The sequence below is a fragment of the Mycteria americana genome, chromosome 7 (genome assembly GCF_035582795.1).
Source record: "Mycteria americana isolate JAX WOST 10 ecotype Jacksonville Zoo and Gardens chromosome 7, USCA_MyAme_1.0, whole genome shotgun sequence".
Classification (NCBI taxonomy): domain Eukaryota; kingdom Metazoa; phylum Chordata; class Aves; order Ciconiiformes; family Ciconiidae; genus Mycteria; species Mycteria americana.
In genome coordinates this window covers 27,335,403-27,362,779 of record NC_134371.1, presented here as the reverse complement: position 1 = coordinate 27,362,779, position 27,377 = coordinate 27,335,403, and the positions used below count along the sequence as shown (strand labels likewise).

General features: G+C 42.5%; 2 protein-coding genes across 4 annotated transcripts; both read right to left on the bottom strand.

The window, feature by feature from the left end:
* Window positions 1-1,281: 1,281 nt before the first annotated feature.
* On the bottom strand, window positions 1,282-4,446 carry POLR2D (RNA polymerase II subunit D). Its single transcript, XM_075507485.1, has 4 exons — window positions 4,290-4,446; window positions 2,630-2,810; window positions 2,373-2,468; window positions 1,282-1,602 (listed from the first exon to the last, which is right to left on the bottom strand). Exons 1-4 carry the CDS (start codon window positions 4,360-4,362, stop codon window positions 1,524-1,526), a joined length of 429 nt encoding a protein of 142 aa, XP_075363600.1. The 5' UTR covers window positions 4,363-4,446; the 3' UTR covers window positions 1,282-1,523.
* Window positions 4,447-9,128: 4,682 nt separating this feature from the next.
* AMMECR1L (AMMECR1 like) lies at window positions 9,129-25,131 on the bottom strand. 3 transcript variants are annotated; one of them, XM_075507481.1, is made up of 7 exons: window positions 24,802-25,131; window positions 21,834-22,278; window positions 16,357-16,467; window positions 15,764-15,878; window positions 14,924-15,014; window positions 13,836-13,932; window positions 9,129-12,607 (listed from the first exon to the last, which is right to left on the bottom strand). In XM_075507481.1, the coding sequence occupies exons 2-7, from the start codon at window positions 22,238-22,240 to the stop codon at window positions 12,496-12,498; spliced, it is 933 nt and encodes a 310-aa protein (XP_075363596.1). In that variant the 5' UTR covers window positions 22,241-22,278; window positions 24,802-25,131; the 3' UTR covers window positions 9,129-12,495. The 3 variants fall into 3 exon arrangements, with proteins under 3 accessions (XP_075363596.1, XP_075363597.1, XP_075363598.1); XM_075507482.1 differs by lacking the exon at window positions 24,802-25,131 and adding an exon at window positions 24,209-24,492; XM_075507483.1 differs by lacking the exon at window positions 24,802-25,131 and adding an exon at window positions 22,975-24,176.
* Window positions 25,132-27,377: the final 2,246 nt, after the last annotated feature.

The window sequence follows — 27,377 nt, the reverse complement described above, 5'->3', positions numbered from 1 at the left end:
AAAAGGGGCCACTGAGCTTTATAAAATATTGATTCACTATGCTACCTTGCTTTTATCTTTGTTCTTTTGGTATAATTATTCTGATCCGGTTAAAGTTACTGTGGTTAATTAGAAAGGCACATCTGGTTTATTGGCTTGCAGGAGACATAGCACAGAAATAAATGCTATTTGCAGCGAGACAACGTGCCTCAGGTGAGGTAGCCCAACCAGTTGTCATAAACCAGCTCAGCTTTCTAGCATAGCAGCAACATTAAGTTTCCAGTAAGAGCTGAAATAATATATTTCTCTCCCTTTTGCAACATCAGTGAAACTCTATTGCTTATCATCACAAGCAGCACCTTGACTTAACACATCTGTCCTCCTCTTTGTCCCAGCTGTTCTGTCCTGCAAAATTTTCCTTCTTCCAGGTGTGGTGGTGAAATTATTTAAGATTTGCAAAGGCTGGCTAAGAAGTTTATCCTAACTAAAAGAACATTCCTTTCAACTAAAAGCTAACAGTCTGTGATTGTTGTCGACTCCCCACTTCCACGCTAAGATACTGGGTGTGCCACTCCCATAGGCTCCACCAAGAGCCATCCCTCCGTGGTGTCACATTATTTACTGTTTGATTCCTTCTTAAAATTGTGGCAGCTAGCAAGCTACTTAAGGAGTCCATCCCTCCCAGGATGGACGCCTGGCTTTGTTAACATCGAAATGATTGTTTTTCCTCACCTTTTTCTTTTCTGAAACAGCATATAGGTTGGGTCTCTGCGACCACTTGGCAGAGAACAGGGGAGCAGAGAGGGAGATGCTGCCCAAATGTTCTCTCACTATGGTCGTAGTTAACAACATCTCTGTTTGACCTGTCCTAAATTGTACTTGTGTTATTACACACTTGGAGTCCCCACATCCCCAACACAGGTTAATAATCGCAGGATCTGTTTATCAAAAAGGTCCTCACTAATAAAATCATAATATGCACCTAATGTTTATAAAACACATGGCCTTAATTAGAAATATCTTTTAATTTACACTAAACAATAATAGAAAGTTATTGAAGCTGTAAAAATCCAGTCCTGATCAAACAGTAACAAAACAAGAAAAAAAAAACCCACCACAGAAATTGATGCCGCCCATCACTAAACCTTCCGAGAGTCAAGAACAATTTTCTCCATCTCTTTTAGAAGTTCACAAAAAAAAAAAAAGAAGTCACATCTACATTTCTGCTAAAAACCAGAAACATGTTGAAAATTCCCAAATCGGGGAGAGGGATTTGGAAGAAAGAAGTACTTGAGCCACTGGTAAAAGGCTTTTTAGGTTCTTTGGCTCTCACAATACAGGTGTCCTTACCAACATACACGTGGAACAAACCAAAAGGACTACACTGATCTCCACTCTGAATGCACCTGTGTATGACACAGCACTGGAGTACCCTGTATCCACAACTCCCCTTGCTCAGCCGGGAGCTGGATTGGTCCAGAGGGCTGAGAAACAGTCAAAGTTTCCAGGTTTTTCTGTTCAGATAGAGGCGTTGAGGGTTAACCTTAATACTGGAAGCTGCGTTTAGTCTGAATGTCATCAAGAATCTGCTGTAATTCCTCATCTTCAAATCGGCCCTCCAGACTGCAAGATAAGAATAGTGAGGGTACATTTAAAGGGTTTAGAAATAATCTCCCCTGTGGATTCATTTCAGACAGCTATAATTCCCTCCCGTCAGTCTCAACACTGTCATCACCCACCTGTATGGTACCACCAGGAACCATCCGTAACATTACTGTACAAATACCACTCTAACCCCTGTGCAGTGCCTCCTCTTTAAATGACAAAACTCCATCCTTCGCAGAACTTTCTGCTGAATAATTTCAAAACGTTTTATCAAAAAGGCAAGGCAGGTGCAGGTTTAAATAGACCTCTAAATGAAGTCCATGTAGCCTCGTGCTTATAAGCCAGTCCAGTCTGGCTATGAAATCTTAGCATACAACGAAGAAACTGTAATTCAGATGAGTGTTTCATTCTCTCCTCTATCTCAGGCCATGAGGCAATAAATCAAGACATGAAGAAGTTACTGCTCCCCTGTACATTATCCACAAAACAGTTCATAGGAGCAATGTCATTTGATCCAACAGAAAAATAAACCAAAAACCAACAAACACAGCTGGGTGGGCTAAGAACCCCAATTTAAGCTGTTTACACTTAATCCTTAAGTAAGCGTCAGAAGTGTCATCAGGGACACGTACAAAGATTGCCTCACTACCAATGGGTAGGTGAAGAAAGACCGAGACTAAAAGTTTTTCCATCAACAGAGCTGGATTGAAGAGAGCGCATCTACCCATAACTCGCTTTAGATTACAAGAAAGTTTAAAGCAGTCCTTTTATGATATATAAATGCTCACCTAGGAATCAAAGCTTTCGCTTCCTCAGCTGTCTCAGGACACAAGTTAGCCAAACATGCCAGTTCAAATTTATGGAGCTTTTTCTGGAGCAGCAAACTGTAAGGAAAGCAGTAACTTGGTGAAATTACAAGTAAACTAGAATTACAGAATTATAGTACAAATCAGGAAACACCACTAAATTGTACTTTCATAAAGCAACATCAATATTACACACCAAATTCTCCAGTATAGTCTTATACCCTAACTTTTCCACTCACCTACGGACACTGGCAATGGTTTCACGGTTTTTGAAGCGGCTGAAGCGTGCTGTGTAGTTCAAGGTTTTCATGAAGACTTCTGAAAGCTCCTGCTCATCTTCTGCACTCTCATTCTGTTGCTTACGATGCTCAAGAAGCATATGTACTTCTGAATTTAGAAGAGTTTCCGCAGTTTCAAATTCTACATTTGAATGAGTGAACATCAGCATAAAAAAGGTAAAGGACAGATGAAAAAGTCCACTCACAGAAGTTTTCTATGTAAGTTTAGCTTTGGGCAATAAGGAAATGAAAGGTGTGTTTCACTGTAATTGTGCAAGCCCTTTCGCCAATGATTGTGCATTGATTGGGCATGATTTCATACTGAAAATGCTGACAAAAATTACACCATTTTGAGTAAGAATCAAATTTGTTTGTCTTTTTGACCATATATTTTATAGTTGCAGCCCTAAATTTCTGATCTGCCACATTTTTGCAATATGTTTTATTCGCCCATTTTCAGCAGAACTTAAGTAATATATGACTTGTTTTAAAAAAAAATATTTAGAACTGCAATATTCAAAAGTGATGTCTATGGTCTTTGGAAGCCTCTGAGGAGTTTCTAAAGTAAATGTGGATGCTGCTGAATATTTTAAAAAAGGCTTCATTTACTGGAAAGGTTAATTGACCCACAACATGATTATTATTGGAAAAAAAGTTTTAACTAATCTTAATAGATTTTTTCCCCCTTTTTAGCCAACTCTCCTTGTTTTTGTTCATCAGCATAATCATCACTCATCACTGTATTTATTCCAATAACAAGAAGGTCTTTCAGCATCAGCAGTATGAGCTATGCAAAGCAGCAGGATCAGAGATGGCATCCCGGGGTGCCCTTCAGCACTGTTTTATAAAAGCAGTCAGCTACAGGGCTGTGCTAGAAAGGAACTGGCAACCTTTATTTTGCATGGAGCGGTAAAGTAACTTGGGCTGAACATGGGTAGGCTATAGATTTTAGTGTAAAAAACAGCCAAAAAAGTCTTTCAGGAGTATGCTTTTTGTTAAAAAAGGCAGCACGACTCCCCCCCCCACACTTTTTTTTTTCTCCTCTTCCAGGGCAGCTCTGAGGAATTAATACAGCTCTGGAATTTATACTGAATAGTTTTCTGAAAAAAACACACAGACTGTTAGTGTTCCTAGTTACAGGCTCTGGACAGCTGGTTTCCAAAAATGCTGCACTATCCTACTGCCAAGAAACATCGATTACAAAGTAATGGCTACATCAAAAATCAAGAATCTTCTTGCTATAACCTCATACAAAGAAGACGTTTTTATTCCCGTTCACACACGTAATGCTCCACATAAGTAAGAACAGCCATATTTTAGCAATCATGGGTTCCTTAAATACATATATTATTTATTATCCCTGATTTTTAATACCTGGGGCTCTATAACTGGTGTACCTGTGACTGGTGGGGCGGCCCGGCGCCTGAGCAGCGCTCCGGTCCAAGGAGCCGCTCGGCGAGGCTGGCGCCGCGGGGAAGGGAGAGCCCGTTCCCTCAGAGGCGCCCGCGGGCTCCGGGCGCTGCCCAGCGGCCGCCGCCAGCCTCCAACCACCGCCCGGCTCGGCCCGGCGCCCACGGCCCCCTCGCCGCCACCGCTCAGGCGGCTGCCCCGCGGCACACACCTTTGGGGAAGACGAGCTGCGAAGCGTCCTCCTCCACGTCCGCCGCCCGCGGGTCGCTGCCGCCCGCCGCCATCGCCTCAGCCGGCACCGGAAGCGCCGCCGCCCGGAAGCGCGGCGGCTCCTCAGCCCCGCCGCCCGCGAGGGGGAGCCGCCCGGCGCTGACAGGAGGTGGGTCGGGAGGGCCGGAGCTTAGGCTGGGCGGGAGGGAGGAGCGGCGTGGGAGCACTGCTGGGAGGGCGCGGATGGGTTGTGGTCGTTTGCGCACGGCTGGCATTGCAGAAGGTATTAAAAAGCTCGGTTACACCTGGGGGGGAAGCAGCGGGAACAGGGCGCCTCAACACCCCCTCACACAACACAGTCCTCAAAGGTGTGTTTAAGATCGCTTAGGAATTAGCTCCTACAGACCGAAAGCAGTGGGGTGCTGGAGCTGTGTTTCTGTGAAGACAGGCCAAATAACTGTGACAGACCAAGACATTTTAGGCCCAAAGTCTTACACGGTCCAAACCACGGCCCGATAGAGCAGGCTGTAGAGGGAACGCTGAGGGAAACCATGCTTGTCTTTTACATGAGCAAACCCAGAGGAAGGTTCCTTCTGGTCAGTCATTTAGGAAATAACTGAAGAGCTCAAAACTTTGCTGGTCCCCCTTGTCAGACTCTGCACAGGAGTGTGCATTTGCCCAGAAGCAGCTGGGGGCCACCGAGGCAGCAGATGCATTTTCACCTGTCTGGCTTCACACCAGAAGTGGATCAGGGAGCTACAGCCTACTCCATTTTGCTACCAGAACATCTTCCAGCTAGATAGCAAACCTTGACTTCAGGAAAACTGTCTCTACCATAATTTCTGTCTAGCTCACTGTGATTAATATACCTCAGTCTGTGAGGAAGGACTATTGATACCATTAATAACATACTTTGAAAGGGAGCTTACTTTTTCATACTACCCAGAAGTAATCTATAGACCCCTAAAAGTCATAGGTAGGCTGAAAATGATTATAGTTCTCCCAACACTATGTCATGGGAACACTGCCAGCAAAATAACTTACGGAGTAGTATTTTCCCTGGGGAGCTCACATGTAAATGCCTAACCAGCTTAAGACTCTTAAAATAAGCATCTTACCAGACCTTACTATGTCATCCTGTGCCCTTAAAGAAAGGCAAAAATAGACTGTTGGAGGATTTATGATGAAACCACTTCTGTTGTCACGAACTTGCATCCGTGCCTACGTGAATTGTTTCCTGCATGCTGGGAATAGGAACACATTAAGAATAAACTGTAAGAATATGAAGGGGTCAAATCACAGATCTTTAACATTTGTTATCTGGATAAACAAGCATGGCAGAGAAACTGATTGAAAACTAATTTGTTAAGTGGTACATGCAGAAAGACATTCAGGAAGATGGAATGAAAATATCTCAGGGAACATCTGGCAAATTAAACAATTTCGATTAAGTTTACAACAAAATAAGGAAATCCATGCCAGATTGATGAGAGAAGCATTTAAAATCACTTGGAATCCTGATGGCTTCTCAAATAACCCGGCAACTCAGAATATCATGACTCTCAGAGCAGTAGGTAGCTTGCAGAGGTTTAAGTTATTAACTTCACTTTTGTTTTTCCCCAAGGATCCTTTCTACTCAAGTATACAAAAATAAAACAATTAAGAGAAAGCCAGATACTTGCCAGAGTTTATAGGTAGAGCTAAAGAGGCTATCATGAAAGATAAAGTTTCATTATCACTGATGTGTTTGGTTAAGGTCTCAGGAGTCAAATAATAGACAAATAAGAACATTCCTGAATGGAACCTGCTCCCCCCCCCCCCCCCCCTTTTTTTTTAAGAATTTTAAAAATGCACTTATAAAACCACAGTACATATTGTTCAGCTACTGCACAAACCAAACATAACAGAGCACCTGACTTTTCCTTTGTTATTTTTGAAAAGCACTGGCTTCGTCCTCACTAACAATGACTCTTTCAGCATTTATCAGTTCGATTAGAAAATGTGCATAATAAAGGAAGATGAGATTAAAATAAAGTGAACGACTACAGGAAGTTTTGGGCATATTTACTGGTCATATCCTAAAATGAACTGATTAAGAAAAAAAAAGACTTGGCTAAATCTAATTTATCATGAACAGAGCCTCTAGTATTCCATATTCCAGGGCAAAAAGTATTGACCCTTGCTGGAGACATGATATTAGATAGTGGATTGTTAGACAGACCTACTATGGTAATTTCTACGTTACCATAATTTAAAAACAGACCCAGTAACAACTAAGTGCACCAACATACATCTTAAAAAAAGCTTAGCTAAATACCTCTGTAATAAGATGTAGGAAGACTAAGTAACAGGGATGTTCTGTTATTAGTACAACCATATTTTGTAATATGCTTTCCTTCTAATTTGCCAGCAGAAGAAATGTTATCTTGCTAGCAGTTTTTAAGCTTTCTAGCAGTAATTATGTATTTTGTGTGGAGTGTCAAAACCCTCAACTTAAAAACAATGTGAAGTTTTTGATGGATTAAAAGTGATTAGATTAGGATGTTGAAACCTTAATCTCTTTTCATTATCATCAACATTTCGAGCACGTTACAGGAATATGTCAAAATCCTTGTGGATGTAACATCACCCGCTCAGCATACCATGTGCCATAATAGCCATTATTGCACAAGACACGCATGCTCTTTCATCTGTGTTCTTAAAGTATAACTCTTCAAGTTTATGTTTTCATACCATTTTACTTTTATTCATTTTTACTCTATTTAAAATTATATATCCAAAACTATAATGAATGAACATGTATGAGCAATATAAAGTTCTAGTCATACCCAGTAATAAAGTGATGATAAGTCTCTGAATGCAAAACTGGCTCTTGCATGATCTGTTAAGTTTTTAAATACATATATAATGACATCTAAACATACTATCAACTGGTTGTATAATACATAGTTTATGTCAGCATTCATCTGATTATAAGAGCAGTCTAGCTGACTATAAAAAAAGGAAAAAAATTATGGTTCAATAATCTGGATATTGGTCAATTTGTAGTTACATACTTGTTTTAAGGAACATGGTAACAATAGTCTTCTGGGCTTTCTGTGTTTTGGGAGTGATCATCAAACATATTCACAGGTCATCTTTTCCCAGACTGTAGCAAAAACAGTTTAGGAACTTTTCTCCTACTGCTCCATGTACTACAATTCAGTTTGAGATCAATCCTCATAGTACATAGGTCAGTATAAATATTAATTTATTGGGTTGCATGGGAAAGTGTTCTGGTTTTAATTTTTATCCTCAAGAAGTGGCATTTCTCAATCACAATTAGGTAGCTTATAATGTAAATTTTGTCCAAAAGTAAAATTATTTGTGTTTAGAATAAAAATGCTCAAGTATTCCTCATTTCAAGTATCTTGTAGAGATTTCTTGTAACCTTTCTGTAACTTGTTTTTAGAAGGAAGTGAGTGCTGACTAATTCATTTTGTTTCTTATTTCAAACAGAAGTAAAAACAGAATAAAGTGTTTCTGGAGAATTATCCTGGTTTATATTTAGTCGGGATTGAACTCTTTCAGTGTGCAGTCATATGTACACCCTTCCACCTGGCCTCATCTTCATTGTGAGCTGCTGAGTGTTACTGCAGTTACAGAAAGCAACATGCATGAAAGAACCTCTGATGAAAGACACCGGACAAAGATTTTATGTCTGACTGATTCAATGTGAAACCAAAAGAATCAAGTAAGGGAAAACATATGCCACAAAAATATACAAATAAGTCACTGTATCCTAGCCAACAAAGAAGCTGAGAAAATATACTTGGTAACTTACCTGGGCACATGACAACAGTGGATGCTAGTTACTATGAGTCACCTGGAAATCATGTTAGCCACAGAGTCCTCCTCAACCCACTCCTCGTAGTGCATAGGGGATTTACTTTCTTGCTTTACTAGTACCAGAAGCATATTTTCTGGAAATAGGTTTTTGCTTTGTAGTTGCACTGAAGTCAATGAGCTTCTCAGGCATATTTAAGTCAAAACTACTCTCCCCCTTGGTTTGGTTGAGGTTTTTTGGGGGTCTTATACCTGTTCTTCATTGATATCCAGGGCTGCCCTTCCCAAGAACCACAAACAGGAAATTTAGGATCTTTAACTATACATCTGCTGTAAATAAAAAAAATGAGCAATAACCTGAAAGTGTATGGAAAAAACATTTAAGCCAGAGGTATGTACATCAGAACTATTATACAAATCAGTTGATCCTGTCCCAAAGCAAAAATTAAAATATTTAGTAAGAATCTAGAAAGACGGGTGTTTCTTTTTCCTGAAATAACATTTTTAGATCACCTGAAGACTACAACCTGTGAAGTCCAGATAATCTGTTTTCATTAGTTCATTTTAAAAGACAAAAAAAAACAGAGAACAATTTTGGTGGTTTAAGCCAGATTTACAAATTCAGGATTTTCAGTATGATATAGAATTCTGCATGTATGTGCTTTACACATTTCACCATCATGACAACTAATAGAGAGTCACTGTCAAGCAAACATTATTTCAGGATACAAAGTACTTCGCTATGCCATTATTAATAAAACATATTTAATCTTTGTTTTTAATTTTCCTACTATTTTTCTTCACTTTCTTTTAGTGAGCCTGTCTTGAGTATTTCTGTGCTTCCAGACAGCTGTCATCCCATTCTTGCAACGTCCCTGGTTCTCAACATTCAATGTAATTTAGAGGTTCAGTATTCATACATGTAGTATATTGTTCATCTTTCTAGATGAGAAAGATTTCATCTTATCTCCCATAAAGGCTGTGAGAAACCATATAAAGAGGACAGTACAAATAATCTTTATCCATTATGATTTATTCTCTACAATACTTCATTAGAGGATAGAGTTCAATTATTTACACTCAGAAGTTATTATATAGGTAGGAGGCAACCAAGTGTAATACAAATAATTGGTCTGACATCTCTGCACTGAAGGTCAAAAGAGGTCTCCTGCTTTAAGGAAATAAATTAACCAAAAAAACCCAACAAAACAACATGTAGTTTCCAGAATACAAACAGAAAACAGCACTAATAGTCAGTGAAGATTGCAGATGTTTGTTAATGTACTATGAAAACAAATTATTCTGTGCAAAGGTTAAAATGAACTCTTAAGATTTTCTTACAGATTTTTTTTTTGTTCTGATAAATTGTAGATATGTGATATCTTGACCATAAAACATTCCCAAACTGAAATGGCCTCAGTTGAGATTGACTGTTGAACATTATGAAAAAAAAATTAAGAACCTCACAGTGGAAACATTCCAACACTGACAGACTCCAGTGATCAAAGACAATTCAAAATTGCAGTGAGATTATTTCTCAGTTGTGGTTGTCATGAGAATAAGCCCTTCTAGACCAAAAGGCACTTGCTTCTAAGGATGAGTTAAATCCAGATCAAACCAGGTAACAGTTGCTTTGAGAAGGAGTAGTTCTAACCTGCTGTCCCAGCCAAGTAACCACAGAGAAATTCTTACATCAATTGGTCATTGATTTTGGTTGCCTCCATCTTGAGGCAACTCAAAGTACATTTTGTTTCTAGTTCACCTCTTTCATCCTTATGCATAGCTGCCATGTAATGATCTAGAAATGGGATTATTTCCTGAGACCACCTGTCCTTGTCATACATTTTTCTGAGCTAACTTCACTATTGACACACTTTTCTACTGATTTTATAGCTGGACCCTTATGGGACTAAAGCTGAGAGGGCCTGTTTCTTAGGCAGCAGACCAGTGTTTCTGATTTGCTAGCTTCTCTTCTCACTGCAACAAGACAAGAACACAGTACATATTTAGAGGCATTTTTGTTTTGTTTTGTTTTTTAAACAGACTAAGTGGGGAAATGGGAGTGGGAGAGGATAAGGCTTCCCCAGTCCCAAACCATCTAGCCCACTTCAGCCTTAAACCAACCAAGTCACTCAAGCCTAAAATTCTGTTCTTTAAAAACGACAGCTAACCCTCCCCACCCCACCCCTTAGTCATCCCCTATTCAAATAAAATGAAATCAGGAAAACACTATACACTGTTGAAGACACAGAACAGGGCAAACATTTGAAAAAGAAACAATATTGTCGAAAAGCCTGGCACTATATGCCTGCATGACCAGTCTCACTGAGCGTGCTCAGGGGTGAAGTTTTAGCACCATTTTTTTGCTTTTTTTAAACCTTTTAGAAATTAAATTCTAACATAGAACACTTGACCAGTAATGAGTGTAGCCCTATGTATCATACTGTTTGACAGCTGAAAGGTGAATGGTATGTCCAGAGCTGACCCCACCCTCCCCCATCACTACACGGCACCTGGGAGAGTAATTACAAACCACTCGAGTTTGTAACAAGACCGATTTATTCTCAGCAGCAGGAAATCATGAAACAATCCCTTAATCTTCAATTGCTTTTCAACAACATCACAAGGGAAAAGTGGCAATTTATAAGAATGACCCAGTACAGGAGGAAAGCTGGGTCAATATTGCACCGTTATCCAGAATAGGACCCCCTCCCTCCTTTCCCTCATGTATCTCTCCTCCAGCAGAACGTTACACCAACATGAAGCAAAACTGCACAATTCTGTTTGCTTCTCTAGGACCAGAAGGAGCAGCAGCATGCAGTTCTGAGCTTTCTACCAGCCCTATTCCCTGCCATGCCAGGAGAGAATTTCAGGCTTGAAACACCAGCCAATTTTAAAAGCCATCATTACCACACACAAGTAAACTTTAAAGATATATGCAACCAAATAGCCATTACTCTGCTATGCACTTGTATTTTCTTTCCTGATCATTGTTGACCCTCCAGAAACTTGGAAAACAAAACTAAACAAAAAACCCCCAAATTATATTTTGAAGTCCAGTGACCTCATTGAGAGAGTGTCGTAATTTAGAACTTATGACATCCCTCAATGATGCTGCAGAATAACAACTGGGTAACATATCTTCCTCTTAGATGAGAGTATTTCTTGTAATCATCAATGATGGGAGAAGAAATACAGAATGCATATGAGTTTCACACAGTTTGGGTAACACAGGTTTCCCCACTCATTGCCTTGATGTGGTAATGACTAAACTGTATAAGATAATAACTTACCAGTGAAACTACATAGCTCTGTTCCATAGGCCTGCTATAAACTGGAATACTCACAGTTCTCAAGATCGATAGTCACACCAGAGAAAGTGGCTGTCCTATCAAAAGGAAGGTCCCCGAGACTGTTAGCTTAAGTTAAACAAATTTCAGTCACTAGTCTCACTTGTATGACTACAGTCAACGCCCTGCAAATCCCTCCCCATCCCTAATCCAATCAGGCTCCATTACAAATGTTTGGACACAAAACTTGGTCGTAAAGGAGAAAACTGTCCAGGGACACTCGAGTACCTTGTCCTTCCATACACAGCATGTGCCATGTTGCTCTCTTACAGGCATAACAGCATTCTGTTTCATAGCAGGCTACATTACAAAGCACTGTCTAAAAACCCAGAAAACTGTAAACCAAGAGGATTTCTAGAGAATCCAACCTACAGTAGGATATGATAATTAAAGCCTTCTAGGGTTTATTTAAATAATGGATTCATCTGCAATACCATCCAAAGGTTTTTCACATCTTTAAGTGTTTTCTGTCCGTGAGGATGGGGTGCTATCCAGATGTTCAACCCTCCCCAATATCATAATGTCCGCCTGTGATGTGTGGGGACTGCAATCAGCTCTCAGTACACAACAGATACCAGAGGTTAAAAAAAATTAAAAAGAACCTAAAAAATGTTTTGTTGGACTCCGTTGCCCAGGCTGCCAGGGGAATGCTCCTACTTGATCTGGGGGGCTTCCATAACGAACAACTCAAGTTTCCAGAGTGTCGGTAACACACAAGAACAGATCAGTCCGAAGTGGCACTTTCACTCCTAGAGGTCTTCTGCACCTCACGACAGTTTGTAGGCATGGAGCCCCAATCCAACTGAACCCCCGTTTGGAGGGAAGGCTGAGATAAGGCTTGGGCCCCTGAAGTTCTGTCATGCTCTCATCCTCCCCCCAGGTCAGCTGGAAGGCAGACTTGGCAACGGAAGCTAGCATCATAAAATGGTGCAGTAATAGAAGTAACTGGACCAGGAAGAGGAGGCATCTGCCCCAATGATGTCGTAGCCATTGGCAGCAACTGGGGAGTGGGACTGGTCATGCAGCCGTGTGTCAGGAGTAATGATTGTAGAGGGGGGGGGCATGAAGAGTGCCATTCTGGAAACAATGCTGACGGGAAGCCATGTATTCTGCATAACTGATTGTCACCTTCTCACTGCGGTACCTACGGGAACAGCACAAGAAAAAAATAATGTAAACAGACTATGCAATATGAAGGGACTTTCATCCCAGATCACCTTTTAGCTAACAGCCAGTAACGACCAAGAGGAACCCAACTAACTTCAAAAACTTTGTCTGATATTGCCTCATGCAGTAGTCTGAATAACCCATCTAAGCTTGAAATAGCTTCAATGTCCCAAAAGTTGAGCCCTATTCAAGGCAATCAGAATTAAGGGGACTCCTGAAGTAGCACACAGGAAGCAAATGATCGATTTGTGTTCTTTTTATCCACTTGCTGTGGAAAAAAAAAAAAAAAAAAAAAGGGCATGAAAAGTTTGCTGGAAGAAGACTCAGTTTCAGAGGCTAAATAACCAGCATTTCATTATTATTTACTTCTGTGGTTATCTTCACATTTGAAAGGCTACTGAAAGAAAATGATGAAGAGTTGGGTAAAGGGAGGTTTATTATAGCATATATGTGATTTAGTCCACGTTGTACAATCAGAATTCACGAAATGTGAAGTCCCTTCTGAGAGACCAGAGATTTCTAGGTGCTTCTAAAGCATGCTACACAACAGATAACTTCAAAGTGGTCGTGAATTGCACTAAGTCCATGTTACAGCAGATTTTAATGAAAACCTTCATCCTGTCCGCTCCTGTTAAAAAAAAAAAATGCATACCCACCTCATTTCTCCAGAGGTAAGGAACGACCTGATAAATTAGTGTTTCTATACAAAACCAGAATGTCCCAATTTTTACTAACATAAAGGGAGCTGAAACCAATAGGACAGCTGGGGTATAGAAAAGGAAGCAAATTCTGAAAACCAGCCAAATTTGAGTGTGGTTTGGTTTTAAGACAGCTGTCACCTCCAAATAGCTACACCATCCACAGATGAGCACACTGAGAAAAGGAAGTCCATTGTAAAGATACAGAAAAATCAGCCCTTTTGACTTTCAAAGGTTCTGCTTCTTTTGATCTTTCATGTGGATGTTAATATTAAAAACAGTGGCACTTCTCTTAGAAAATGCTAACTTCGATCCTGCGTGGATCAAATACATTGCACTTCATTCCATATACATTATATGCCTAACACGTGGCATTTATGATTTTGTCTTTCAGACTACATCTCTCATCTGAAAGAGACATGAAGACTTACATCAAGCACAAATACTTTAAATTACCCACAAAACACTATAAAGTAAAATTAAAAGATGACAAATATATTGACTTACCTGGTGAGTTTAATCGTTTTCCTAAAATCATTGGTAATCGGAGCCTTAAAGCCACCTTTCCTGAGTAAGGAGTCTATGGTCTGGATCTGATCCCAGTCTATTGAAAAATAGAAGCAAGGGAAATTTTTCAATATAAAAATGATGTTTCAAAAAGATAAGAGATGCATTAAAAGGCCTCTAGAAAAGCAAACAACTAAACAGGAAACTTTGAGCTTTAGAAATACCAGTGTTGAACTGGACATACATGGTCTTATGCATGCACACTATCTGCACATGCCAACCCCTTTTAACTCATATTGGAACTGCAACGGTCCATAAAACAGTAATTCCATTTTCCATATGACCTCTCTTGTACAAAGGTCTGTGCCTTGCTTCTGTTGCAGGGACCCCAACTGTTTTACTGCGTGCCACTCAAGTTTAGCTCTCTAAGCCTTAAAGTAAGATAATACTTAGCTCTTTACATAGACAAACTGGGATCAACCTGATGCTCTAGTGATAGCACAGTGCACTGCTATGTGAGAGATCAGAGTTAAAATTCCTACCTTAGTCTTTTGCCCCAGAGCCAGGAGGATGCGACCACTCCACTCTGCTAGGTGGAGGAAAGGAGGCAATATTTTGAGCAGTTACCATGGTGACCGCTACTATATTTGAGTGGGAAGTGTGCTCCAGAGGGGCCCTGTTCCTGCCCTCATCTGGAGGATGCTACTTTAGCAAGAATGAGGAGGAAAGGGACTCTCCTGTTGGTGCTGTGCAGCCTGCAGTTATCCTAGTTGGTGGGAGAAACATAGAAGAGGAAAGATGCAACGCTGAATGAAGCTGGAAGATCCATACTTTGAGATCCTCTATTTCTTAAGCCCTAAAACATTTTTACACTAAGATACAGCTGTGCACAGATGTGGGATGAGAGAAAGGCCAGATGAAAACCCAGCAGCAGCTGTATCAGGTGTCAGTTATCCAGATTAAGCCTGGTGGCTCCATGGCACTACTATGAGGATAGCATTGCAATCCAAACCCAAAATCCATAGATTTATGTTACCCAATTCTGTGACACAACGTGTTGACATGTTTGGCTGCCATCTCAAACCCACCTTGTTCCTTAGCAACCTCAGGTAAATACGTGGCTGTGCGTTTGACACCTTTCTCATTGATGAACTCTATTCTGATCCCATGGATCCCAACCTATAGATGGAAATGAACAGCCAAATAAGAGGTGTTTGCTAGCTCTGAGTCCATGATCGAGTTGCCATTCCCACAACACTGTGTATCTCTCTCTCTATGGCCAGTTTGGCTTTTGCCTGGATAATGACATTCTCTTTCCCACTCTCTTTCCTTGCCAGGCAGGTCTCACAAGTAGCTCTCTTAGCAGCATAAAGGACCTCTGCCACCTTTCCCAGATGAGCCTAACCAGACTCCCTGCTACTTCTCCTGAAGTAAGTCTTGTCAGCAGTCTGACAGTTTTTCATCTCTTATGTTGGGCAAGAAAGACAAGATCTCTACACAAGAGTCATGCCTAAAATAGCCCAACCACAAAGTCTATTTAATATTTCTTGAACTAAATGCATTTCCACGTGCAAGGTCCTAAAAGTGATTAATACCTTCGGTCTTGTTATACTTTTTGTTCCCAGATTCTATTCACAGCATCAAAATACTTCCCAGATTTTTACATACGTATTTACATCCATCTCCTATTGGGCCAAATCCATAAAACACTTTCATGTCTCTTTTATTCCCATTCTGATCCCCTCCCAACCAAAAGCATACTGCTAGCCCATCCTCTTCCTCTCTTCTAGTTTTCCAGCCCCATTTCTTCTATTCCCAGTTTCAATGCCCGTACACCCCTGTAACAAAGGAGACACATCACCATGTACTAACCCGAACCCGAACGGAACGAGAGAGTGATGCAGAGTTCCAAATGCACCTGTTCTCACCTCCCAGTCCAGGTAGTCACTGGCATCCTCAAAGTTAGTGAGGAGGGAGACAGAGCAGAAGAGTTTGGGCAGCTCCTCGCGGGTCAGGGGGGGAAATCGGCTGTCCTTAAGTGCACTAAAGGAAAGAGAAGATATAATACAAGCACCAAATTGAAGTGTCAGATGCTCAATTATTCCTTTTTTGATTATGCCTCTGTGAAACATGCTTCTCTTTGCTACTGCAGAGAAAGTGATTTGCATCCCTTCCTAATCTAATGAACTGTAATATGCAAACACTAGTACAAGCTTCCTGATGCTGTCCTCCACTTACTGCAGCTGGAGAGAAATGTGCTACGTAAGATGTCAAAACTGTTAGTACGCAAGACAGATTTGACATTAGTCTTAAAACATCAACCAAAATTCACCCGTTGCAAAGATGTTCTACTAAATCCCGATATATTACTTCACCCTAACTATCTTACAATTCTCAGGTTTATTTTACTGTAAAGCATACTAAATTGAACTATGTTGATCCAATATCATAACCTTGAATCCTTATAGATCTTCAGCAAATTAAACTTATTTCAGATTTATTTCATTTTCAACATAATCACCTGGTTAATGTGTATTCCCTGAGTCCTGAGTGAAGATTCATGGCTGAAAAGGTCCCGATGCAGCCACGAAGCCGCTTGTCTCGCCCCGTCTTCCACGTCACAAAGAGTGGACTGAAAAGGCAAAAAAGAGAAATACTCCAGCCTCTGGAGATATTTGGTTGTGAAGGGGAGACCAACAAGGTGTAAAAGAGCACATATGCGTGCACTTGCTTTCTCTCCCTCTAATAAACCCCAATAGGCATGTTTTCCCACCTGCTATCTAGCAATAATAAAACCCCACACCCACACACCCCCAAATGCAAAAAACAGCATCTCCCCCCACCTTTTCGGCATACTCTGTTCTCTCCATCAGTACTCTGTAAGCTCTCCACCAACATATTCCCAGCCAGACTCTGCACTGTCTTCTAATGAGTGATATGGTTATTTGACCCCACTGATTACCTCTGTGAGTAATGGCCTCACTTAGTAGCATCCACTAGTTTACATCACAACCCATAACAAAATTAGTACAGGTGAAGCAAATAAGATTACTTATTTATCGTACCATTGAACTTGAAAGATCCCCAAGCATTCTACAAACCATCTATAATTCAGGTTTGCGATAAAAGCTTTTCTTTTTTTTTTAAGGGATAAAAAGCAAGCCTAGGGTTTTTTTCCCAGTTATTTCCATGAGGATCTGACTTCTGAGTCCATCCGTAGTGCTCAAACAGTTTATATTCACATCTTTTGCTTACCTTACATTTGGTTTATATTTACACAGATTCTCACCTGTTGAACACATATCTAAATCACTATATTGTTCCTACGCAAACATCACACATTTCCACTTTCCTGTCTACTATCACGAATTTACAGGCATAAGAGTGGATTCTCAAATTCAACAGGCTCATTTCAATCTGTTAAACTAGAAGCCATGATTAAGCCCCAAAAAGCAAGAAGTTCAGGACAACAGTATTCAGAAGAGCTCTATGAAGAGGTAAACAGGTAAAGACGACTGTGAATATTAAATGCACAAAGTTCACTTCTACAGAGTTGAGTGAAGTTGCAAACAGCTGTAGAGAGAAACAATAAAGAAAGGACAATGGTGGCTGCAGCCATACAAGAATGTTCAAACATCTGGAAAATTCTGCAACGCAACTGATGATGCTGATCTAATTATAAAAACGGGATGACTGATCTTACTTTTTCAGATTACATAGCACTGAATACAAGATATGGTCACTCTGAACCCAAGCATAAATGAGAAACTTAGTCATTAGTGATTCCACACATCAGTCTATGGGTTTCTATTGAACTTTAAAAGATAAGTAATATAATAGAAAACATGCAGTGTTGAGAAAATAATTTTCTGAAATTAAACAAACATTGGCAGGAGTTCTAAAACATGGAAACAGAACAACTGATTCTACATCAGAGCGCAGACACTTACTTTCCTCAAACTCTTGAAGCTCTTGTAAGCAATAAATTTTTGCAGCAAACATTAAAAAAAGATGAAGGGATTCTGTTTGGACAACAAAACCAGCATGGAGTGTGGATGATTTCTCAAATACAGGTAATAGAGCTTCTTATGTCTAAGTAGTTAGAACATAATTTAAATTGTAGTGATAAAGCAATGCCCAGTGATGTTCCACAGAGCAACAATGGAATTAAAAAAACCTCTATCACAGCATAAATCCATCATTCAGGATCTAGTTACCAGCTGTGACCAACAGCAGAAGTACTACCCAAAATAGCAAATTCCTCCTTCCTCCACAGAGGAAGTGGAAACATTCTTCCACAACCATCAACCACCTTATGGTTGCTTGACCAAGACAGAGGATTTACTGTTCTAGTTTTCCAACAACACTTCAAGGCACTTGCAGGATATCATTCCTCTGCACTTTCATCTAGCTACCATATGTTGAAACAGAAAACAGAAACAGAACGTAAGAAAATACATTAGAAAGCTTACCAAAAAAAGATACTAAACTTACAAAGGAGATTTCTGAGAAACATTACTGTCACAAGCTCAGTGGAAATTTAGCTTAAGCTAATTAAAGTTTTGAAACCATTACTTAGCCCATGTGACACTCACCCCAAACAGAAAGGGGAAGAGAGAAAATGAAAAGCATCACTGACAGAATACAAATCTAAGAAAGTTCCTTCTCTTCTTGGATTCAAATTACAGGTTCACATTTCCAATTCACCTCTTTCCCCTTAAAAGAAAAAAAAAAAAAAGGTGTTTCCACTGAGCTGTGACACAGCTTTCTGCGTCTATAATAGAAGAGATATTACCAGAAAGGACAGGATAATTACATTCAGAAAGCTGTCATATTTTAAAAGATCTTAAAGCACATTTTTAACACTTTTTCACTGTGGTCATAACAACTGAGGCATAAAAAGAAAGATTATGATTTTGTACAAGTGTATAAAATTTCACTAGTATAAAGTTTTTCACTGTAGAAAAGGCATTGTTTTTATATCTGAAGAATGAATGTGCTTAGCAAAATGCAGGTGTAGCTGACAATAAGCCAATTGTTCCATAGCCCCTCCCTGAAAAGTGTATTTCCCAGATGTACTGAGAAAAGTCATGACACACTTTTGCCCGTGTTCACCCAGGAGCACTTAACAGTACTTTGCAGTCATATCCTGAGCAGATGATGGCAACCATTTCTCCCCCTGCCACAACATCCTACTTAGGTGTGTTTGATGAGATGGCTAGGCTGAGGGGACGGGAGTTTCAGCAACTAAAAACTAGGTTCTCCAATTGCAACTACAAAGGGAATTTTAAAGTAGCAAAATACAGTTTGTTCAAATCAGAATTTAGCTCATACTAGGAAAAAAAACTGTTACAGTACAGATTTTATGATGCAAGTATCTTATAATTTGTCTTGCATGGCAACTAGAAACTTGCATGGTGTAGTTTTAGTACCAGTTTGTAATACCTACCATTAAAAAAATCAAAGACTGAAGTACAAAAGTGGAATAAATAACCACAGTTAACTACTGGCATGCTATACAGGTTCAAAATTGTAATTTTGAACAACAAAGGAGATATTTTCTTCATTTACCAAGTTAATTCAGACATAACTACAAGTCTTGCAATTCCACCTTCTCTACATTGATTTGTGAACCTCGCTGCTAGCATGTATGTAAGGTTCCCTTACTCCATAGGTATCTACCAGCTCCACAATTCCCGTCAAGATTGTTGTCAATGTGCATATCCTCTCAAGCTGGTAATTGGAATTCATGGTAGCTTTCAACTCATAACCTTGTAACTTTTATGTTATTACCCTGTTTATGCAGAATCCCAACCTTCATGACTACTTCTATCTTTACTTTAGGGTTCAGCACCAATTTAAAAGATCTGTTTTCTGAAGAATAGGTCGGGACAAACCTGTGCATCTTTCTATTCCTTCCACCAACAGTCTCTTTTCTGGCTGTCCAGAGAGACTTCTGGTATATACCTTTGTTTTGTTCAAAGATCTCTTGCATCAATATTAATTATGTTACAAATGCACATTATTTACGTATTTTCACTTTGCTGACTATTATATTTGATAACATTTGGCTTGAAGTTCATTACATTACTGTCTAAAGTGTGACAGATCATCCCTGTGTGCTGCTCTACAAGAGAGCAAACGCCATGCTTTTCCCTGGGGTACATACAACTATTTGCTGGAAGCAACAGCTTGAATGCTGAAACACAAGAAAATTCAGGTAGGCATTTGCCCAGAGGGGAAGAAAAGAGAAGAGCTGGTTTTGCTTTGGAGTGCTGATCTAAAAGACTTTTAATTTATCAGCAGAGAAATGCCCAGTGAACGATTTTTTACTTTTCAAATTTGGGCATAAAATTCAAACAGCTGAGATTCCTGAAAGGATGTCCTTTTTGAAACTAGTCAACAGCAACAAAATCCAGCTAGAAATCTCCTTTAACGCCAAAATAATGAATCTGTATAAAATAATCTCTCTTATTGATTTAAGAACAGAACGACAACAAAAAAACCCCTTTGCATTTCAAGTGACAAAATAATAAGCAGACTAATGGATCATTTTCTAAAAGGAGCCTACTTAGCTTAGGTATGAAAAACAACAACAGAAATATTCAGTTTGGGGAGTCCCTGGAACTATTCTATATTCTAGTCCAGAGTATTTCTCCATTCACTTGTATTTACAATATTAAACAGCTTAGTCTGCGGTAGCATTCAGAACATGTATCCATAATCCTGCTCGGATAATAACTGCATGGATGCACAACCTGCATCTACACTGACAGCCAATAAGGTGGGGAGACATTCAATACATTCAAGGGGAAAAAGTCCTTGACCTGTTTAAGCCATTGTTCCTTTACATCAATTTAAAATTCATTAACTTAAATTAAGGATGTAAAAAACTTTTTATTTTGTCTATTGTTCTGGAGGTGGCCCCTGGAGGAGTGTCAGAAGGTGTATCTGTCATTGATCTTTCCCATATAATTCTTCCACCAAACATTTTAACAACATTAACATTTCCACACCTACGTGTTCAACCTTCAGATAAACATGAGCTAAATCTCACCAAAGTGAAATACCTTCATAAATCCTCCTCCTCACTTCTTCTCATACACACCTCCTTTCTTCTTAACCTTGGTATCGTCCTTGAAAGTTAACTCTCCATTTCTCTTCGTATTGCCCAACTAGCACTATCTCCATAACACAGTTTTTCAGTTCCACAACTGGCAAATTTTTGGTTCCCCTCCCTGCTAAACCCATTAACTTGGACAACTGAACACCCTTGTGAGTCCCCTTGTCCCATTCTCACCAGCTCAGCACTTGCTTCAGGATAAGCTGGGAACTTGTTTCAAGTTCTTACTTTATTCCCTTCCACTTGCTTCACAGAAGTCTCTCCCCTTGTCCCTTCACCAAGTCTTCCCCTTGTCCCTCCACCTTGTCCTCTTCGCCTGACATTAGAAGCAGGATCCTCTTCAAATTAATGACATTATTTTACTGTTTTCTGAAATCTCTAATTTCAGTTTCACTCATTCTTTTAGTACAATTTTATGGGAGGCACAGTGCCATTAATTTTTTGCAGAGGAATCTATTTACAAAGAAGGGAGCAAACTTTAACAGAACATTATCATGAAGTGGGTTTGCACTCCTCAATAAATTATGCAATGTCTCATGCAACACATCAGACTGTGAGCTGAAGAAGCACCACACTTCCTCATATTTTGCCTAGCTCTCTCTCTGTAGAGCTAAGCATGTTCTCCCTTGAAGGCCACTCTTCAAAGCTCCACTCATCTCCCCCAACAAACATAACAGAATATTTCTACTCTTTGGTGCACTTACAGCACATCATTTTTTTGTTTTTGAAAGACAAAGCAAGCAGCAGAACGCGCCCCTTCCTCCCTGCATACCAGTTTTCCCATTTTCCAAAGGAAAACCCTCAGCCCTCCCCAACCAAACCACAGCTCTGGATGCTGGTTTCTCAGCTTTCCTCCCGCACATGGATTTACTCACTAGGGGTCATTGGTAAATCGAGGAAGTCGTGGCTGAGGGAAACCATAGAGATGACAGTAGAGTACATCAAAGCAGTAGCAGCACATCTCCGCTGTCACCACCAGGTTCTTGGTGCTGTTGGCAGTTCCATTGGGCCGAGTAAGTGGGCTCAGAGCTCCTGAAGTGGGATTCATTCGAGTAATTGGGGAATTTCCTGGGCCCAAAGTCAAGTCAGATACGTTCTCCCTTCCATTATTCCCGTCTGTATGCTGGTGGTTCTGAAGAGGACCTGAACTGGAGCCTGGTACAGTTGTGGCCTGATTCCCATGACTGTGCGTTCCACTCCCAGACAATTTGGGCTTCTTTACCCCACAACAGCCAGCTGCCAGCTTGGGCTCAAGTGGAGGAACACAGCGTCTTTTTCCCATCCTGCTTCAAAACTCTCTGCCTGGAGCACTGCAGAACCCTGGCAAGGAAGGGGCGGGGGGCAAAAAAAAAAGCAATACACAAAACAGTTACAGGTGAAAAACCAACAGCTGTTTCCTTGCTTCTGCTAAGGTGTCAGAGAGGTTTGCTTTTGCAACAAAAAGAGGAAGAAAACCCTCGCAGTGTGCAACTAAGTACAGAACTAAAACCAGTTCAGCAAGCAGAATGGGTGTTTTTACACATAAACTGAAAGAGTGTGTACTCAACATGCATGAAATCACGCTTTTAAAGTTATTGGTGAGGTGTACTGAATGCTGTAATACGCAGCTCATCACAAAAAACCCATAACCAGCCCTCCCATAAAGGGAATGAAACTGCGGGAGAACAGAAGAAAAAAGGCAAAAAGACTTTGGACTACAGATATACCCCGTCCACTACTTTTCCGGATCACCTGTTCCCCCTCGATCAATGCCTGCACCAATGGCAAACAAGCTAGTGAAAAAACACCAGTGCATTTCCCTTCCCCATTCTCAACAGAAGAGTGACAACTCCGAATGACACCTTCAGGGCTGGACTCTCAGGGGTGCTGCCCTTGATTTAGTGCTAGCCTAAGCAAGACACAAAGAGACGCTACAAGTTTGAACCACCATTTTCTAAACAACAGACTATTTTTCCAGACCCCAAGAACTAGAATCTGCATTTACTTTCTAGAATTAAGTAAATCAATAGTGCTCACAAGTAAACATGTCGGGTGTACAGCCAGGATATGCAGGAGAGGAAGAGCTGAAGACTGAGCACAGTCTGAACAGAGAGAAGCAGTAATGGCAGGAAATAGATATGGTACAAAAAAAAAAACAGAACAGTGTTTTGCTTACAAAGAAGAGAACGCTAGCTCTTGCATCACAAGAAGGGGTGGAACAAATACAGGGAGGAAAGCCTATGCAGACAAAAATGAACAAAGATGATAGGCAAGGACCACACATCAACAGTAGGAACTTAAATAAGTGTAATAGCATCATCACTATGAGACTTGAACACACAAAGGGAGGGAAAAACAGTTCTCCATCTGTCAAATGGGGCTAAAAGCACAGACATGTAAGTCACAGAGAACACCATGGAGAACTGGAAGTCACACTCAGCTCTTGTGAGTACCAGGCTACTTCTGTAACCACCAGAGCATCTCTCCAGCTCCTCCAAGTATTTAACTGATGGCTAAACTGACAGCACATACACAGAATGGGGGTGACATGCACTGAAATTCATGGTGTGGCAACTCCCTTCTCTGCACATGCAAACCATGTAACCTTTATCCATGAAGTTTCATCAGCCATTGTATGGGTCGTACGATCCTGAACTGAACCGGAACTGGTATGAGACGTGTTGAGAGATGTGCCTCTCAACACAAAACATGTTCACTTGCAGTGCTTACTCTGCTTCAGAATCCTCACCTCAAGGTTTTAGAAAGATAATCTGCATAAGGAACAATTTACAAGACCTAATGAAAATTACCCTTGTTCCTTTGATCTCCACCTTTGTAACAAAAATTTAAAAAAAAGAAAAAGAAAAGTAACTTTGATAAAGTAAACATGTAATTTTCTTCAGTGCCTATTGAAAGTTACGCTACTATGGCTTAGGGAAGCTGCTGGGATAGTTGAGCCTTTTGAAGTAATCACTAAAGGTTAGCCGCGTTTAGGGGGAAAAATTATTTGTTTGAAACCATAACTCTTCATTTTAAATTGAAGACGTGGCAGGGGGCAGAAAAGAGGTCTTCTCCATTTATCATCCTACCAGCCTCTGCAGCAGGCAGAAGGGGCCTAACAAAGGCGGCTGCACCGATCGCTACCCGGCTCCAGCCAAGGGCCCCGTTTCCCCGCCGCGGAAGGCCTTCGCCGGCCGCTCGGCTCCGAGCTCGCCCGGCCCGGGGAAGCAACTTCTGCACGGACCAACGCGGTTTAGCAGCAAATACCAACCCGAAGAGATGCTGACTCTGCAAAGGGCCCCGGCCCGCTACTTTGTGACTGGACCCGCCGGAGACCCGGCACAACGCCCCGGCGCCCGTCAGGAGCGCGCCGCTGCTCTGCCCCGCGGGCGGGCGGGGGGTGCCGCCGGCGCTCGCCAACGGCCGGACGGCTCCCCGCGCTCCCGAACCGCAACGCCCGACCCGCGGCACAACTGTAAGGCCGGCCCCCGGCGCCGGGGCAGCCCCCACCCCCGCCCGCGGGGCACAGGGGCCGGCCCGGCCCCGCCGCCCCCCCGGCCCCGCCGCGGCGCGGGACGAGCCCCACGCACTCAGACACAAACTTTCCGGCGGCGTTTCCGGGGGTTCCGCCAGCCCCGCCGGCAGCGCGCCGGGGGACGCGGCCCGGGAAGCCCCCGCAGCCCCCCCGCGCCTCGGCCCGGCTCCCCCGGAGGGCGCAGCCCGCCCCCCTCGGCGGGGCAGAACCGCCGCCGCCAGGGGGCGCCAGGGAGCGGGAGCCCCCCCGCCCCGCGTTGACCCCTTCCTTGCCGCCGGGGCGGGCGGGACGCCGGCGCCTTCCCCTCCCTCCCCCCCCGGCTCGCCCACCTCCTGCACCCGTCCCGGGCCGGACGCGGCTTCTCCTCCGCCTCAGCCCAGCCGCCGCCGCTGCTGCCCCGCCGCCGCCGCCTCCTTCTCCCGCCTCATGGAGCCATGGGCCTGGGCGAGGCTCCCCAGAGAAGCGGGCCCGGCGGGCGGGGGGAGGGGGGCAGGTCCCGCCGCGGCCGGGCCGGGAGCCGGGCTTCCCGGGGCCGCCGGGCAGCGAGGGGAGCTGGAGGACTAGAGCGAGGCCGAGGGAAGATCCTCCGCTATCCCGGCAGCCCCCTCCCTGCTCGTGAGGTAATGAGGGAAAAATGTACATAGTCCGCCAGCCTCCCGTCGGCCCCGCGGTGCCAGCGCAACCATAGAGAAAGGAGGACACTCTTCCCCACTCGGAACCATAGATACCGGGGACTTCCGCTCCCAGTCGGAGGACGCGCGGGGCCGGGTTCCCTCCCCGTCACGTGACGGGCCGCACGTGCGAGGACAAACAGTCTCGGGGGCGGGAGGGGCCACTCGCGCGCGGGGCTCCCCCGCCCCCGGCTGCGCGCTGACCCGGGGGGCGGGGGGAGACACCCTCACGTGGCGGAGGTGCCGCTCACCCATTGGCCAGCAGCCGCTGTGACGGCACTCCAGAGGAGGGGCGCGCGATCGGAAACATCCATTCCGTGGCTCGGGGCGGGGAGCCCCTCCCCACTGGCCTACCCCCCCCCCCCCCCCCCCATCCTCCCCCGGTTCCTGGGGGCTTTGGTCCGTCCCGTCGCGGAGGCAGCGGCTCACAGGCGCTCCCTGCGCTGGGGCCAGTGAGGGTGCGGGCGAGCTGAGGAGAGCTGCTGCGCTCCACGGCTGGCTCCGGCCCTTTCTGGCAGCCTCGGCCTGTCCCAGCCTTGCCCAGCGCCGGTCGGAGGTTCCCGGTGAGGGAGGCCCAGACGCCTCTTCCGTCGAGGGTTTCACGGGAACGTACGTACCGACCCGGCTCCGCCGGCGGGTTACTTCATCCAGCCTGGCAGGACGGATCGGGAACAAGGGCAAACCCAAAATAATTTTCCGTTCAGGCAGGCTGGCAGTCGCTTCTGTTGCTGTGGTTTTTTGCTTGCGAAGACAGCGATAAAAATAGCCCTGGCCGCCGAGCAGATTTTATTTACAGTGAGATGTAAAACACGTTTCTGGCAGCAGTACAAAGATACCAAGTGTCACAACCGCACTAGAACAAAAACTACTTTAGTATTTCTAACTCCGGGTCCCCAGTGGGGCACCCAAATCCTTCCCCCTCCACCCATTCTACACAATGCTATCTGAAATACTGCAGAGAAGTAGTTACTCTATCAATGGCCTTAGGACAGCTTGTAAAAATAGAGGCTCAATACACACTCTCAAAGGAGAGACTTCTCTCACAGCTGGTTGGTTTGAGTAGGCAATGTCTCTGGGATGAGGAGTACCATAAAGCCAAGGTGTTCCAGCTGTGTGAGGTGTTCTCAGTGTGCAGCAAGTTATCTGATAAAGAAAGCCTGCAGCAAACCACAGTACTACTTTCTAATTTCCTTCTGAGAACACAGGCAAAACACTTAAAAGCTGGAGAACAGATTTTGCAGATCCTATTGTAAGTACACTACACATTCAACTTCAAGAGACAAACTGGCATAACTCTTGAAGACTGTAAAATGGAATGTCTGTATACCATTTCTGATCCAAGCATAAAGAATGTTAGGGACAAGAAAACATCAGTTGAAGAAATCCAGTTGAGTGTCAGTGGATCTTACTTTCTTCTACAGAATCCATATGGTTTCTGCAGCACTAGAGTGGACAACACTGAAATTATTACCATTCTGAGATTATGGAATAGCATGATCCTTTTAGTCTGGATGATAGCCTTGAATACCAGCTTATGAAAACTAACGTTACTACAGGAGTCTTCGCAAAGACTCAGATGAGAATAGCCTAGAAAAAAGGATTAAGAGCCAAGTTTTTAACTTCTACAGTCCTTGAAAGAATCCTTCCCTCTCTCCACCCCCAAAATACCTCACCCTTTGCTGGTAATGCCTTGGGTTTTATCCAAGAGCCCTTTGCCAACGATGCAAAACAATTCTCAACCCTACAAAAGGCAATTTTATAATCGTGAGCGAGCTTTTTGCAGTCTTTACAAACTTGGAAGTGCTGGCAGTGTCAGTGTTTTATTACCATGACAATGTCAAACAAATACTTGACTAGTTGTGCACGTTCTGTTCCTGAAGCACAAGAAATACAAGGTGATAAGCAGCAGTTTGATTCCCACCTTTTCATATCTTACCTCTTGCATTTTAATTGTGCTGTGCCAGCGTCTCTTGCATTTCAACATACACACGTATATGCACACACTCCTTGGGGGCTTGTAAAAAATGTAGAGGTATTTTCATGTTTTCTTTCTTCTAGCCAAGGAAATTAGGAAAAAATTATCGTAACTTTCCTATTACCAAAGTCACAATATCATTATACTAGAATTATATCGTACAATGAAAATGTTTTTATTTTAAAGAGTAAAATCAAGCTAATATGAAAATGAGACTGCCATCCAGACAAATCTTTGCATGTGTTAAAACCACAAGAAC